Source organism: Capricornis sumatraensis, chromosome 1, assembly GCF_032405125.1.
Source record: "Capricornis sumatraensis isolate serow.1 chromosome 1, serow.2, whole genome shotgun sequence".
In the NCBI taxonomy this organism is placed as follows: Eukaryota; Metazoa; Chordata; class Mammalia; order Artiodactyla; family Bovidae; genus Capricornis; species Capricornis sumatraensis.
Genome location: NC_091069.1, coordinates 111,241,086 through 111,257,475, shown reverse-complemented (window position 1 = coordinate 111,257,475; position 16,390 = coordinate 111,241,086). Strand labels below are relative to the sequence as shown.

Sequence of the window (16,390 nt, the reverse complement as noted above, 5' to 3'; positions counted from 1 at the left end):
TAACAGACCCATCACCAGCACGGAAATTGAAACTGTAATCAGAAATCTTCCAGCAAACAAAAGCCCAGGTCCAGACGGCTTCACAGCTGAATTCTACCAAAAATTTCGAGAAGAGCTAACACCTATCCTACTCAAACTCTTCCAGAAAATTGCAGAGGAAGGTAAACTTCCAAACTCATTCTATGAGGCCACCATCACCCTAATACCAAAACCTGACAAAGATGTCACAAAAAAAGAAAACTACAGGCCAATATCACTGATGAACATAGATGCAAAAATCCTCAACAAAATTCTAGCAATCAGAATCCAACAACATATTAAAAAGATCATACACCATGACCAAGTGGGCTTTATCCCAGGGATGCAAGGATTCTTCAATATCCGCAAATCAATCAATGTAATTCACCACATTAACAAATTGAAAAATAAAAACCATATGATTATCTCAATAGATGCAGAGAAGGCCTTTGACAAAATTCAACATCCATTTATGATAAAAACTCTCCAGAAAGCAGGAATAGAAGGAACATACCTCAACATAATAAAAGCTATATATGACAAACCCACAGCAAACATTATCCTTAATGGTGAAAAATTGAAAGCATTTCCCCTAAAGTCAGGAACAAGACAAGGGTGTCCACTTTCACCGCTACTATTCAACATAGTTCTGGAAGTTTTGGCCACAGCAATCAGAGCAGAAAAAGAAATAAAAGGAATCCAAATTGGAAAAGAAGAAGTAAAACTCTCACTGTTTGCAGATGACATGATCCTCTACATGGAAAACCCTAAAGACTCAACCAGAAAATTACTAGAGCTCATCAATGAATATAGTAAAGTTGCAGGATATAAAATCAACACACAGAAATCCCTTGCATTCCTATACACTAATAATGAGAAAGTAGAAAAAGAAATTAAGGAAACAATTCCATTCACCATTGCAACAAAAAGAATAAAATACTTAGGAATATATCTACCCAAAGAAACTAAAGACCTATATATAGAAAACTATAAAACACTGATGAAAGAAATCAAAGAGGACACTAATAGATGGAGAAATATACCATGTTCATGGATTGGAAGAATCAATATAGTGAAAATGAGTATACTACCCAAAGCAATTTACAAATTCAACGCAATCCCTATCAAGCTACCAGCCATATTTTTCATAGAACTAGAACAAATAATTTCAAGATTTGTATGGAAATACAAAAAACCTCGAATAGCCAAAGCAATCTTGAGAAAGAAGAATGGAACTGGAGGAATCAACTTGCCTGACTTCAGGCTCTACTACAAAGCCACAGTCATCAAAACAGTATGGTACTGGCACAAAGACAGACATATAGATCAATGGAACAAAATAGAAAGCCCAGAGATAAATCCACACACATATGGACACCTTATCTTTGACAAAGGAGGCAAGAATATACAATGGAGTAAAGACAATCTCTTTAACAAGTGGTGCTGGGAAAACTGGTCAACCACTTGTAAAAGAATGAAACTAGATCACTTTCTAACACCGCACACAAAAATAAACTCAAAATGGATTAAAGATCTAAATGTAAGACCAGAAACTATAAAACTCCTAGAGGAGAATATAGGCAAAACACTCTCAGACATAAATCACAGCAGGATCCTCTATGATTCACCTCCCAGAATTCTGGAAATAAAAGCAAAAATAAACAAATGGGATCTAATTAAAATTAAAAGCTTCTGCACAACAAAGGAAACTATAAGCAAGGTGAAAAGACAGCCTTCTGAATGGGAGAAAATAATAGCAAATGAAGCAACTGACAAACAACTAATCTCAAAAATATACAAGCAACTTATGCAGCTCAATTCCAGAAAAATAAACGACCCAATCAAAAAATGGGCCAAAGAACTAAATAGACATTTCTCCAAAGAAGACATACGCATGGCTAACAAACACATGAAAAGATGCTCAACATCACTCATTATCAGAGAAATGCAAATCAAAACCACAATGAGGTACCACTTCACACCAGTCAGAATGGCTGTGATCCAAAAATCTGCAAACAACAAATGCTGGAGAGGGTGTGGAGAAAAGGGAACCCTCCTACACTGTTGGTGGGAATGCAAACTAGTACAGCCACTATGGAGAACAGTGTGGAGATTCCTTAAAAAATTGCAAATAGAACTACCTTATGACCCAGCAATCCCACTGCTGGGTATACACACCGAGGAAACCAGAATTGAAAGAGACACATGTACCCCAATGTTCATCGCAGCACTGTTTATAATAGCCAGGACATGGAAACAACCTAGATGTCCATCAGCAGATGAATGGATAAGGAAGCTTTGGTACATATACACGATGGAGTATTACTCAGCCGTTAAAAAGAATTCATTTGAATCAGTTCTGATGAGATGGATGAAACTGGAGCCGATTATACAGAGTGAAGTAAGCCAGAAAGAAAAACACCAATACAGTATACTAACACATATATATGGAATTTAGAAAGATGGCAATGACGACCCTGTATGCAAGACAGGAAAAAAGACACAGCTGTGTATAACGGACTTTTGGACTCAGAGAGAGAGGGAGAGGGCGGGATGATTTTGGAGAATGGCATTCTATCATGTATACTATCATGTAAGAATTGAATCGCCAGTCTATGTCTGACGCAGGATACAGCATGCTTGGGGCTGGTGCATGGGGATCACCCACAGAGATGTTATGGGGAGGGAGGTGGGAGGGGGTTTCATGTTTGGGAACACATGTAAGAATTAAAGATTTTAAAATTTAAAAAAAATAAATAAATAAATACACATTAAAAAAAAAAAAAAAGAATGGATGGGGATAGACAGATGGGCAGGTGAGCAAGGACAAGGAACGCTTGGCAGGCAATGTGCTGATTAACAGACCTGGAATCTTCTCTGTCTTGGATTGTGACAGTAGCTGTTATATTTTTTAATTACAAATTTAATGATTCGCAAAAAAAAAAAAAAAGAAATTTACCCTGGCTTCATATGATCTCTGGGAATAGAGGTGAATCTGTGGTCCTCTAAAAAGTAAAAACCTGGAGAACAAAGATATAGAAGCAAAAGAGGAAAAGCTGCAGAGAAGTGAAAAAATATGAAGGAGGGAGGGAAAACATTGATCTTTTCTTATTTTCAAGAACAATGTAAATATGGTATAAAATTTCCTGCCTGCACCAAGCTTGCTAAGACTCTGTCATCTTCACATTCTTCGTTGTCTTAACTTCATGGCCAACATCTTGGTTGAAAGTGAAAGCCACTCAGTCGTTTCCAACTCTTTGGGACCCCATGGACATGGAATTCTCCAGGCCAGAATACTGGAGTGGGTAGCCTTTCCCTTCTCCAGGGGATCTTCCCAACCCAGGGATTGAACCAGGGTCTCCTGCATTGGAGGCAGATTCTTTACTGACTGAGCTATCAGGGAAGTTCTCTTTATGGGATGGTGTAATCAAATACTCTGGTCTCATAAAAAGCCACATTTGGAGAACATTTTTCTACCAACCTTGTGACAGAGGGCATATAGTAGACGCCTCCAAAATGGCCTTAAGAGAATACTAGGAAACTGTCTAAGGGAGCATTGCTAATAGACTTATTATCAAAGTTAGTTTTGGATATGTGTATTACGTCTTCTTTATCCATTCCTCTGCTGATGGGTGTTTAAGCTGCTTCTACATCCTGGCTGTTGTAAACAGTGCTTCAATGAACATTGGGGTGCAGATATCTTTTTGAATTAGGATTTTCTCCAGGCATATGCCCAGGAGTGACATTGTTGGGTCATATGGTAGCTCCTTAAGGAGCCTCCATACCTGAGGAATGAAATTGCAGAGATGTGAGTGGACCTAGAGACTGTTATACAGAGTGAAGTAAGCCAGACAGAGAAAAAGGTATATTGACACTTATGTGGAATCTAGAAAAATGGTACAGATGAGCCTATTTGCAAAGCAGAAATAGAGACACAGATGTAGAGAATAAATCCCAAGGCCAGGGGTGGGGAGCGGAGGGAAGGGTAGGGTGGGAGGAATTGGGAAATTGAGATTGACATATATACACCACTATGTATAAAATACTAATGAGAACCTACTGCATAGCACAGGGAAGGCTACTCATTGCTCTGTGGTGATCTAAATGGGAAGGAAACCCCAAGAAGAGGGGACATATATGTACAGCTGATTCACTCTGGTGTACAGCAGAAACTAACACAACAATGTAAAGCAACTCTACTCCAACAAAATTGTTTTGCAGTTAACCTTGGAAAATTCTCTGAGGCTTTAAACCTGTCCTGTGAGTGTAGATACAAATGAGCAGTCATACATCCACCTACGACTACTGAATCATGACTTCCAAGGAATCAAGGAACCGGGAAGCCTAATGTCTAGAATAGAAACTTTAGGAGAGGGGACAGAAAGTCAGAATCCATGTGGCAGACATTAGTGATGCCTAGAGTTTTCACACACCAAAAACAAATTCCTAAAGAAACTTTCAGCATTCGAAACCCCACTTTTATGCAGACAAGTTGGTTATGGGAATAACTCATTAAGAAAACAGTAAGCAGAGCAGCACTGCACTCTGAATTCCAGGGAAGCTTCCGCAGTGTGATTCTGAGTGCAACAGACTCATCATTCCAGGATAGTCTCTAGCCATGCCTTCTTCTTCCAGGAAAAATTGCTCTGAAACATCCTAAACTATAAGAGGAAAATATGTATTTCTCTCTCTTTCTCTTTCTCTTACAGGTTCCTCTATAGACAAGGTGTCTATTAAGTATTCAAGTCACCTTTCTCAGCTACAGGCTTTATTCAGCACGGAAATCTTAAAAATAATAGATCAGTTTTTCAGGTAATTCGGAGAAATAAGTAATTCATGGGAAAACAGGAAAGAAAAACAATAGTTTGCTTCACGTGTGACCTTCTGCAATGAATCCAAATCGTAAAATGCACAGACATCAGGCTTCCAGACTGCAAATGAAATAAAGAATAGTTATAAGACGTTCGCAAAAGAATGCTTGGTATTTTTTTTCATGTTTGTTGAGGAAATTTGCCAGATAACTCAGTCATATTTACGAAATTTCTACTATGTGTAGAACACTAAACTGGCCCAGCTCAATACCAAAACTCATGTACAATTAGTAATAAATATCTCGCCATATTCCCTACAGACCACAGCCAAGCCTGAATGTAGCAGCATCAAATGTTCCTCCTCCTCTTTCTTCTCACTTTGTGTGTAAAATGCATTTATTTTGTTTTCATTGAATCCTATCTAAACATAAAGGAAACAACTTGGTTCCTAGATTCAAAATAAATGGAGGAAGCTGAAAGGATGGGAAATAAAAAGCCATGAATAAGAATTTTGTCACTATCCCAGACCGGTTGCACAAAGATAAACTACTTATGGAGAATGCAATGTATGGCAAAACCAATGCAGTATTGTAAACAAAAAAATATTTTAAAATCATAAATAGAATAAATAAATAAAAATAAATAATAAATACAAATTTCCAGAGCCTATAGAAGATCTTCCTATCAAGATTTCAAAGGGTGGGATCTGAGTACAAGCATAAGTAATAAAAGTTAACTACAGTTAAAAATAACCAACATGAAGTAATGCAGAACATTTTATTACATGGAAAAATATGAATTTATAAAATCATCCCAAAGTACATTTTTTCTTTTTGTGTGTGTCTTTCTCAATTTTATTATTAATATTTTATAATATTACATGATGTTTTGTGGGTAATCTTGTGTAATGAGACGCAGAAGTTGAGGGAAACCTCTTGGAAGTCTTCTCTCTCCTTGCTTCCTTCTCCTCCCCTTTCCTATGCAGAAATAAATAAAATAGAACCTACTAGAAATGCTAAAAGATTTCTGATATAATCTGTTTCCTTGACTTATTTCAATACGCTTTATATATTTTGCACATCAGAGTAATAAAGTTGAGGAGGGAAAGCTAACCTTTTTGTTCATAATACAGTATTCCTACTATATTCCTTCAGTCTCTCATTCATCAACAGAGAGCTTCTGTTAATGACATAACCCTTCATTCCTGTACAGTGATTTCCCCTTGGCTCTCTAAAACTCTGTCCTCCCACTATACTTAGACCATTCTTGTGGTGACTGTGAAACATTTTTTCTTAAGCAGAGTATATAATCAGAAACTTCAACCCCAATACCGCAGTTAAAAGTGCCAAGCACAGTAGTCATACTTCAGTGTACCTCTTGTATGTCTCTGGGGCTGTAAAGAATTCCTTCTTCTGGCCTTAATCTTGCTGAGTTCAGATGTAGATAATATTCTTCTATCAAGATTAAGTTATCTGAGCATAAATTAACGAATAGATAAATAAGTGTGTGTGTGTGTGTGTATAATGTCCTGAAACAGTGCTTCTTAAAGCATGGGGGTCAGACCATCTGATATAAAATCCTGTTGCTGTTGTTGTTCAGTAGCTAACTGGTATCTGACTTTTTGCAACCCCAGAGTCTGCAGCACACCATGCCTCTCTGTCCCTCACTATCTCCCAGAATTTGCCCTGGGGAGATAGAACAGAATCCTAGAGCACTTCTAAAAACTTCAGATTTCCGGTTCATCCATGTTGTTTCCAATGACAAAATTTCTTACATTTTTAAGATTGGGTGTAATACAATGTAACAAATTAAATATTCCATTGTATTTACACAACACTTTCTTTATCCATTCATCTCTCAACAGACTCATAAGCTGTGTCCATACCTCAGCCACTATGAATAATGTTGAACAATGAACACAGGAGTGCAGATACCTCTCCAAGATAATGACTTCCTTTCCTCTGAGGATACCCCCAGAAGAGAGATTGCTGAATCATTTGATAAATCTATTTTTTAATTTTTTTTAAATTTTATTTTTACTTTATTTTACTTTACAATACTGTATTGGTTTTGCCATACATCAACATGAATCCACCACGGGTGTACACAAGCTCCCCATCCTGAATCCCCCTCCCACCTCCCACCTCATATCATCTCTCTGGATCATCCCCATGCACCAGCCCCAAGCATCCTGTATCCTGTATTGAACATAAATCACATTGTTTTTCATAGTGGCTGAATCCATTTACATTCCGATCAACAGTGCTTAACAGGGTCCCTGTTCTCCACATCCTGGAAAAACATTATTTTCTCTCATCTTATTGATGATACCCATTCCAACAGGTATGAAGTGATAACTCTTTGTGGCTTTATTTCCCTGAAGATTAATGATGCCAACATCATACATCTGAAAAAAATTGGTAATTTGAGGTGATATGTGTTTTCGGTCTCTCAGTCATGTCCAACTCTGTGACCCCGTGGACTGTAGCCCACCAGACTCCTCTGTCCATTAACTTCCCAGGCAAAGGTACTGGTGTGGGTTGCCGTTTCCTCCTCCAGGGGCCCTTTCCAACCCAGGAATCAAACCCATGTCTCCTGTGTCTCTTGCACTGGCAGGTAGATACTTTACCAGTGCGCCACCTGGGAAATCCCCATATCTGAGGTGAATGATACATTAATTCACTTGATTATGGTAGTCATTTCACAATGTATACACATATCAAACATCCTTTATAATTACTTATTACACCTTAAAGATACAAAAATTTTTATTTGTCAATTATACCTCAGTCAAGCTGGGGAAAAAAATTATATTTTTGGATCACATCTCAGAAATGTCAGAATTCCTGGGCCTAAAGCATAAGAATTTACATTTTAAGCCAGCTACCCAGTGATGCTCCTGCATCCTGCAGCTTCAAAAACACTGAATTAGATGTTCTGTGCAGTTTTCTCAAGCACAAAATTTTTATAACTCAGTCCTTATTCTAGAACCTTTAAATAGACACCTTCTAACCTCAATTTGACCCTCCAGTTCCTGAAAACCCACTTTTATTTCTTTTATTATTCTATTCTAACCTACATGTTTGATTAAGTTACAATTCTCAGCGTGAATCAACCTATGGCTGCTAGAAAGTTTCAAACTAGGTATTTTCTAGGTTATAATAGCCCACTGGAAAAGAATCTACAGAGTCAATTCTTGAACATGATGTCTTTTGAATTCTTTAAAAAAGATATTTGTTGGATGAAATATGGTGCAGAAAATACTCTTTCCTAAAATGATCTCTCCAAATAGCCATTATTATTTTTTTTAATTTTAAAATCTTTAATTCTTACATGTGTTCCCAAACATGAACCCCCCTCCCACCTCCCTCCCCATAGCCATTATATTTATAGCTAATGTGGAGAATATGCAAGATACCACTTGCAGATACTCAATAGAGGAGCAGAGTTTAAGCCAAACCCTGCTGTCCCCAAGAATATGTGTACTCTACATAAAATATTTTCAACAAGAGGATTGAGGAATTTTTGATTTGGCTTATAAAAAGAATATTACTCTCTTCTCTAAAGGAATACAGAGAAAGGCTGAGGTATCTTCAGGTCTATAAGAAGTGCTCTTTTAAGAGTAAAACTCACTATCTGATATTGATTCTTCAAAGAATAAGAAGCTTTCTGTCGCTGTTTCTAAACTGGTCCTTGTAAGTTGTAAAGTAGATATCCTAGGTGGTTTGAGATGGGGGATCTATTCCTCCCTTAGAAGACTCTCAGATCCCTAAAATATGTCTATAGGTATTCTAGATTCTCCAGAATCCTTAAATAAGGGACATGGCATTTTATTCTACAATCCTTGGTCCCCAAGAGGGAAAATAGTGGGTTTGGTTAGTACTGATACAGAAATAATTGACAGAGTCCCTCAATGTTGGGTTCCCTTCTGAGGAACAGGAGTGGTGAGATGCAGAGGGACACCAAGCAACGGATGGTGTAGCACTGACGCCAGAATTGGAGGAGGATGTCACAGACTTAAAGGGAGGTTAAGATAGGATTTTTTAAAAATCATAAGCAGACCCCTGTTGCCTGCTTCTCACACAAGAGCAGGGATTTTTGCTTTCTCACTGCATCTAACACCCCCGTGAGAAAACTAAATCCACTATCCACCTCACTGCCTGCTCCAAGCAATATGCACACCAAAAAAGGAAACTCGACTCAAGTAAGAATATAATAGCGGTTGAGACAAGTTCATTGAGAATTTGACAGACACATCCACAACTTGATAATGACTAGAGTCATGAGCATGGTGAAAAATTCAAATGTAAAACGTGTTTGGGTGTCAAGTTTCTCAAAATGTCCCAACAAACATCATGCAGGGAAGGCAGCTGGAGGCAAGTGGCTTTTCATCTTCTTCCCTTGAGACTCTGGTGCCAATGTGAAAAGCAGCTAACTGGGAGGCTGATGAGTCTCTGAGGACCTGGAAGTCCGCCTCTTGGGTTTGGGGGAGAAGATTCCATGCCTCTGGTATTTCAGCAAATCAGTAGAGAGCAAATGGCCAGAATCTTCGGCAACCGAAGGCCCCAGAGCCATTGTAGCCATAGCCGAAGCCATAGCCCACTGGGGAGTAGGTACTACCGTAGCCACAGCCCACACTGTAGCCCAGGGGGTAGCCATAGCTGCCCCAGTAGCAACCTGGGAAGAGGGTGCTGGAGAAGCAGTAGCTCATGGTGTCTGGGTTGGGCGGCTTGGAGAACAGGGAATGAATGTCCTCAGTATGACGGATTCCCTATGCTCCCTTCTTCTTTATATACCCGGGCTAGGGGATGTGGCGAAAAACACAAGGCGTCATTTTCATTCTTGACACCAATTTGCTAATTAGTTTGTGTTGCTTGCTTACGATGTCTTTACAATTGCTTCAGAAAGCTCTCATGTGATAGAATAACAGGGGCTGGAGTCCTTCCTGTAAATTGTGTCCCTTCATTAAAATACGCTTTGCAGAGTCTTCAAAGCCCTGGGTCTTATAAAGTCCTAAGTACAAGCCTCTGGAAGCAGGCTTTACAGAACTACGAAAATTTCTGAGGTTGTTAACTGTTATCCAGTCCTCTTGCGCTCTGAATTTCCACAGCACACAGTTGGAATTCAATAAATATGTGTTGGAAAAAATTGAATGAAATAACATATGCATACTGTGTGTTGTGTGCGTGTGCATGCTCAGTTGCATCTTCAGTTGCGTCCAACTCTTTGCGACCCGGTGAACTGTGGCCTGCCAGGCTCCTCTGTCCATAGAATTTTCCAGGCAGGAATACTAGGATGGGTTGTTTTCTATTCCAGTGGATCTTCCCAACCCAGGCATCCAAACTTCGTCTCTTGAATCTCCTGCATTGGAAGGCGAATTCTTTACTACTGTGCTACCTGGGAAGCCAATACATAGTGAAATCACCTTGAGACTGAGATATTCTTTGTGTTTGTCTGATTAAATAATTTATTTTGGCTTTACCCAAGACAAATACCAAAGAGTTCATTGGAAAGACTCTTTTTCCTCTATTTATAGCTACCGTGTTTACAAAACTGAATAAAATTTCAATTTTAATTATAATACTCACCTGAACTATATTTAACATCACATTTTTAAACCACTACCTGAACTAATAATCTTGTAAGTGTAAAAAAAAAAAAATGAAGCTTGTGGATTTATCCTAGAAATTAATTGTCAAATATCATGTTGGTCAAATATACTTTTTAAAATAAATGTTGAAAATAACAACAGGGTAAAAACAGAATAATGAATGGGAACTTTTACCTTAAAATGTGCGTGATTTTTTCATTAGATCTAATAAAACCAGATTATGTAACAAATATGATGATCTTGTAAAGAGCCAGATGACAATATTAAATCTAAGTTATATCACTTTAAGGGTGATAATGCACCAGAATTGGGGAAAAAAATCTTCTCTCTAAATGGAAACTTAGTTCTCAAATATGAATTAAAGGAGGAATAAGACTGATCAAACTTATCTTGGGTAATGGAAGTCTTGAAAAATTATTCTCAGATACCTGCCTTGAGATTCTTCTGAATGGCACTTAATAGAAAATTTACAGAAGATACAGCAAAAGAGGGCACATGACAGAAATAGAAAGGCACAGAGCTCTCAGGAATCATTCTTAAAAGGTTCAGAACAGTATGTATTACACACTAGCCTCCAAGATTTTACTTTAGATCTCAGAGGTGACTTTCCTTCCTGTTACCAGCAGCTAAGACCGAAATTTCTGGAGGTATGTAGAGCTCACAGGTAGACTCCAAGGGCAAGGTGAAACATTTGGAAAATGCAAAAGTATAAGAGAGTTCCAACCACTAATTGGTAAATTACAGCAGAGGTATTTTTGAAAATATACAGTGTTATTGCACCATTCTTGTTCATGAACAAAGTTTTATGGCCCCTAGGGTGATTCAGCATTTAAAATTCAAACATTTCATGTGACTTATAGCTAAATAAGGCCAAGGGATTTAAATTAGCTTCATTCACTAAAATATCCCCAAGAGAAGGGAAAGGCTACCCACTCCAGTGTTCTGGCTGGAGAACTCCACGGACTGTATAGTCCATGGGGTCTCAGGGTCGGACATGGCTGAGCGATTTTCACTCTCTCTTTCACAAAATATAAGCACATTAAACTACAGATCCTTGTCTAAAAAATCATAGACTGGATTCTGCTGTCATCACATGTCCCTCCTTCATAAAGAAAAAACTGGTAATATTTGGAAGAAATAAAAATTAAACAAACAGTAGTATGGTACAATGGAAAGAAAAAAGATTGCATTAAAGTCAAAGTTCAGTTGTGTTCTGTTTAAATGAGTTCCTCTCCTACTTGCCTACCCAGTCTGACAAGATGCTAGCCTGCCCTGCTGGACACAATGCCTATGAAAGTAAAAGATGCTTGCTCCTTGGAAGGAAAGCTATGACAAGACTAGATAGCATATTAAAAAGCAGAGACATCACTTTGCTGACAAGGGTGCACATAGGCAAAGCAATGGTTTTTCTAGTAGATATGTTTGAGTGTCAAAGTTGGACCATAAAGAAGGCTGAGTGCCAAAGAATTGATGCTTTCAAATTGTGTTGCTGGAGAAGATTCTTGAAAGTTCTTTGGACTGCAAGGAGATCAAATCAGTCAATCCTAAAGGAAGGACTGATGCTGAAGCTGAAGCTCCATCCTCTGTCTGCCTGATTCAAAAAGGGAACATGTGTACATGCATGGCGGATTCATGTTGATGTATGGCAAAACCAATACAATATTGTAAAGTAATTAGCCTCCAATTAAAATAAATAGATTTATATTAAAAAAACAAATAAAAAAAAAAAGAGGTGGTCCACTGGAAAAGAACCTGATGCTAGGCAAGATTGAAGGCAAAAGGAAAAGGGGAAGGGTCAGGGAATGAGATGGTTATATAGCATCACCAACTCAATGGACATGAATTTGAGCAAACTTCAGGAGATTTTGGAGGACGAAGAAGCCTGGCATGCTGAAGTCAATGGGTTTGAAAAGAGTCAAAAAAATCTTAGTGGCTGAACAACAACATGATTTATCAAGTTATTTAAAAACAAAATCTACATACAGTTAGTTAAATCTTGCATTAAACCTATGAAAGCTTTATTCTAACATAGGTGTATCTAAGAAGGATCCAGGTTTTAAAGAGCCTGGAAAAATGTATATACAATGTTGAGAACCCTCTTTATGAAAAACAGTACCACATAAAAATATAAAAATAAATATTTGTTCAAATGCTAAATCACATAAAATTAAATACTAATAAAAGACACAAAACTTAAAAAATTCTGGAAAAAAATTTTTACTACATAACTGCCTGACACAATTCTACAATATTCTTTCCATAGACTAGCTTCTGGCTCCACCATTTCAAATTTTTTCCTCCACTACTCATTCTACTCTGGATGCCATGGGGCAAATTCACACTGAGATATGACTTCTGCTGCTGCACATTCATGTCACAAATTCTGGGTGAATTGGAAGAGCAGATGGGAGAGAATTCCTGGAAGCCATCACCATACAAGGATGTTTTAAAAGCAGCCTAATTAGACACAAAATCTATTCCCCATATCAAACTCCACTGGATGCCAGACTGGATGAACCACAAGCTGGAATCAAGATTGCCAGGAGAAATATCAGTAACCTCAGATACGCAGATGACACCACCCTTACAGCAGAAAGCAAAGAAGAGCTAAAGACCTAAAGACCTGCTCATTAAAAGTGAAAGAGGAAAGTGAAAAAGCTGGATTAAAACTCAACATTCAAAAAACTAAGATCATGGCATCCAGTCCTATCATTTCACGAGAAATAGATGGGGAAGCAATGAAAACAGTGGCAGACTTTATTTTTCTGGGCTCCCAGATCACTGCAGATGGTGACTGCAGCCATGAAATTAAAAGAAGCTTGCTTCTTGGACAAAAAGCCATGACAAACCTAGATAGCGTATTAAAAAGCAGAGGCATTACTTTGCCAACAAAGGTCCATCTAGTCAAGGCTATGGTTTTTCCAGTAGTCATTATGGATGTGAGAGCTGGACCTTAAAGAAGGCTGAGCACTGAAGAATTGATGCTTTTGAACTGTGACATTGGAGAAGACTCTTGAGAGTCCCTTGGACAGCAAGGAGATCAAATAAATCAACCCTAAAGAAAATCAGTCCTGAATATTCATTGGAAGGACTGATGCTGAAGCTGCAATACTTTGGCCACCTGAAGTGAAAGAACCAGTTCATTGGAAAAGACCCTGATGCTGGGTAGGATTGACGTCAGGAGAAGAAGGGGATGACAGAGGATGAGATGGTTGGATGGCATCAGTGACTCAGTGGACATGCATTTGAGCAAGGTCCAGGAATTGGTAATGGACAGGTGAGCCTGTTGTGCTGCAGTTCATCAGCCGCAAAGGGTAGGACACAACTGAGTGACTGAACTGAACTGATATCCAACTTCAGCTTCTCCCTAGCCAGATCCCAGAAGGGTCTGTGGCTCACTAACACCTCCCAACATGAAGGGAAGTGTGATTGTAGGAACACCAGGTGAAAAGCAGCAGCAGGTTAAAACAACTGGAGCTAAAATGTCTTACTTTTGTGAGTTTCTTTAAAAAAAAATGGTCTTGTGACTTGGGGGTTTGGAAAATAGAAAAATATTATATTCTCATGTATGAAATGACATAATATTGGATTAATCATTGTTAATGACAGGGAAGGCTGGCTTGCTCCAGTCCATGGGGTTGCAAAGAGTCAGACACGACTGAGCATCTGAATAACAACAACATCATTACTAGATATCTATGGGTTTGGATAAAGTCCATGACCCTTTCTCTTTGAATACCAATGTTAAGTTGTTATTTAATAAATAATTTGATTTGTTCTTTCATTTCAAATAAGGTCTGACATGAACAAAAATAGGAGAAAACCTTGCTCTTTGATTTTCTGCAGGAGCAAGAAATGTACAATGTACAGGTCATAAAGAGTCAATTCCAGTGTGCACAATGAGACAGTTCTTTTCTTATCAGTTTCAAGTATAAACTTTACAGCTTCAAAATACTATAATTCATTACAAATGAGAGAGAAATTACAAGGAAATGTTTTAAGTGAGTTTTAGAATATACATCAGTGGTTATGCTCTAAAATAAAAATTATATTTCATTCATCCTTTCATTTATTCTTACAAATATTTATTGAGCATCTCCTGTGTTCCAAGTGTGTTGTTAAGTGTTGGGAATCTAAAAACATGCATTTAGAATTAGAAATGGAAAATTAAGTAGAAAGTGATAAATAAATGAAAATGCAATGTTATATGTTCTACACTGGAAGTCCAAATTTCCCTCTTTGTAGACTTCAGGGCATGAAACAGAGAAGAGACGATCCTACATGATGTAGAGGGTAATGTTCTTGGAAAGCTTCATTATGAAAGGGATAGATATATGAGCTAGGACTTGAAAATGGTATCAGCTAGAAAGAGGTAGATTTAGAGGATATTCCAGAAAGAAGTGTTTGAAGTAAAATCTCAAAGGTGTTAAATAGTACAGTGTCTTCCAGGAGGCATAGAAAATTCAATGGCTATAAAACTGCTTATAACAGAAGAATTAATGGAGTGTGGAGCTGGCAAGACAGTCAGGGGACATATGAGACTGTGCATTCTATGAAAGAAAAGGGAGCCACTCATACACTAATCTGTTATGCATTTTAGAGAGATCACTGCTCTGACAGTGTAGAGGATGAATTAGAATTGAGAAGCATGCTCATGCTCAGCTGTTTACTCACGTCTCACTCTTTTGTGACCCCATGGACTGTAGCCCACCTTTAGCCCACCAGATTCCTCTGTCCATGGGATTCTCCAGGCAAGAATACTGGAGTGCGTCACCATTTTATTCCTCAGGGGATCTTCCCCACTTAGGGTTCAAACCCACATCTCCTGCATTGGCAGACAGAGTCCTTACCGCTGTGCCACCAAGGAAGACCAGCTCTCAAATTGTATCCATTAGGAATGCTTTTGGCTATTGCCGACTAAGGTCCGTCTAGTCAAGGCTATGGTTTTTCCTGTGGTCATGTATGGGTGTGAGAGTTGGACTGTGAAGAAGGCTGAGTGCCGAAGAATTGATGCTTTTGAACTGTGGTGTTGGAGACGACTCTTGAGAGTCCCTTGGACTGCAAGGAGATCCAACCAGTCCATTCTGAAGGAGATCAACCCTGGGATTTCTTTGGAGGGAATGATGCTAAAGCTGAAACTCCAGTACTTTGGCCATATCATGAGAAGAGTTGACTCATTGGAAAAGACTCTGCTGCTGGGAGGGATTGGGGGCAGGAGGAGAAGGGAACGACAGAGGATGAGATGGCTGGATGGCATCACAGACTCGATGGACGTGAGTCTGAGTGAATTCCGGGAGTTGGTGATGGACAGGGAGGCCTGGCGTGCTGCGATTCACGGGGTTGCAAAGAGTCGGACACGACTGAGCGACTGAACTGAACTGAACTGAACTGAACAACAACCAGTTAAAAGTTACTTAAATAAAAAGCTTTTTTCTTTCTTTTCTTTTCTTTCTTTCTTTCTTTTTTTTTTTTTTTTTGCAAATAATAAGAAACAAGAACATAAGCAATTTGCAGATGACTCCAGGGCTTGACATCAGAGTTCAGAGCTGTGTGTGATTCTCTGTTTTCTCATGGTTTCAAGATCATTGTGGAAGGTCAATGCTTCATATTCATACACATCACCATCCAGAAACATAGGAGTAAAAAAAGGACTTTCCTCAAAGCCCCTTTTCATTGTGCAGCAAGAAGGAATTCATTTCACATTTGTCTTCCCACAGATTTCGCACAGGAAAATTCCAGTTTCCATATTGGAATTAAATAATATCCCAGGGCTGAACTACAAGGGAAGCTTAAAAAGTGCACATCAGGAACTTTCTGTGTAAAGCAGGCTCTGCCAACCTAGAAGGAGGGGGAGGAATAGTCATTGGATAGATAATCAGAAGAAATATGCAAAAGTCATCTCACTAACTAGGTGGCAGTGTTAGTAAGGGAGTGAATTTAAGAATTGTTA

At 38.5% G+C, this 16,390-nt stretch overlaps 1 protein-coding gene across 1 annotated transcript; it reads right to left on the bottom strand.

The window, feature by feature from the left end:
• Positions 1-9,351: 9,351 nt before the first annotated feature.
• On the bottom strand, positions 9,352-9,540 carry KRTAP8-1 (keratin associated protein 8-1). Its single transcript, XM_068988256.1, has one exon. The coding sequence runs from the start codon at positions 9,538-9,540 to the stop codon at positions 9,352-9,354; it is 189 nt and encodes a 62-aa protein (XP_068844357.1).
• Positions 9,541-16,390: the final 6,850 nt, after the last annotated feature.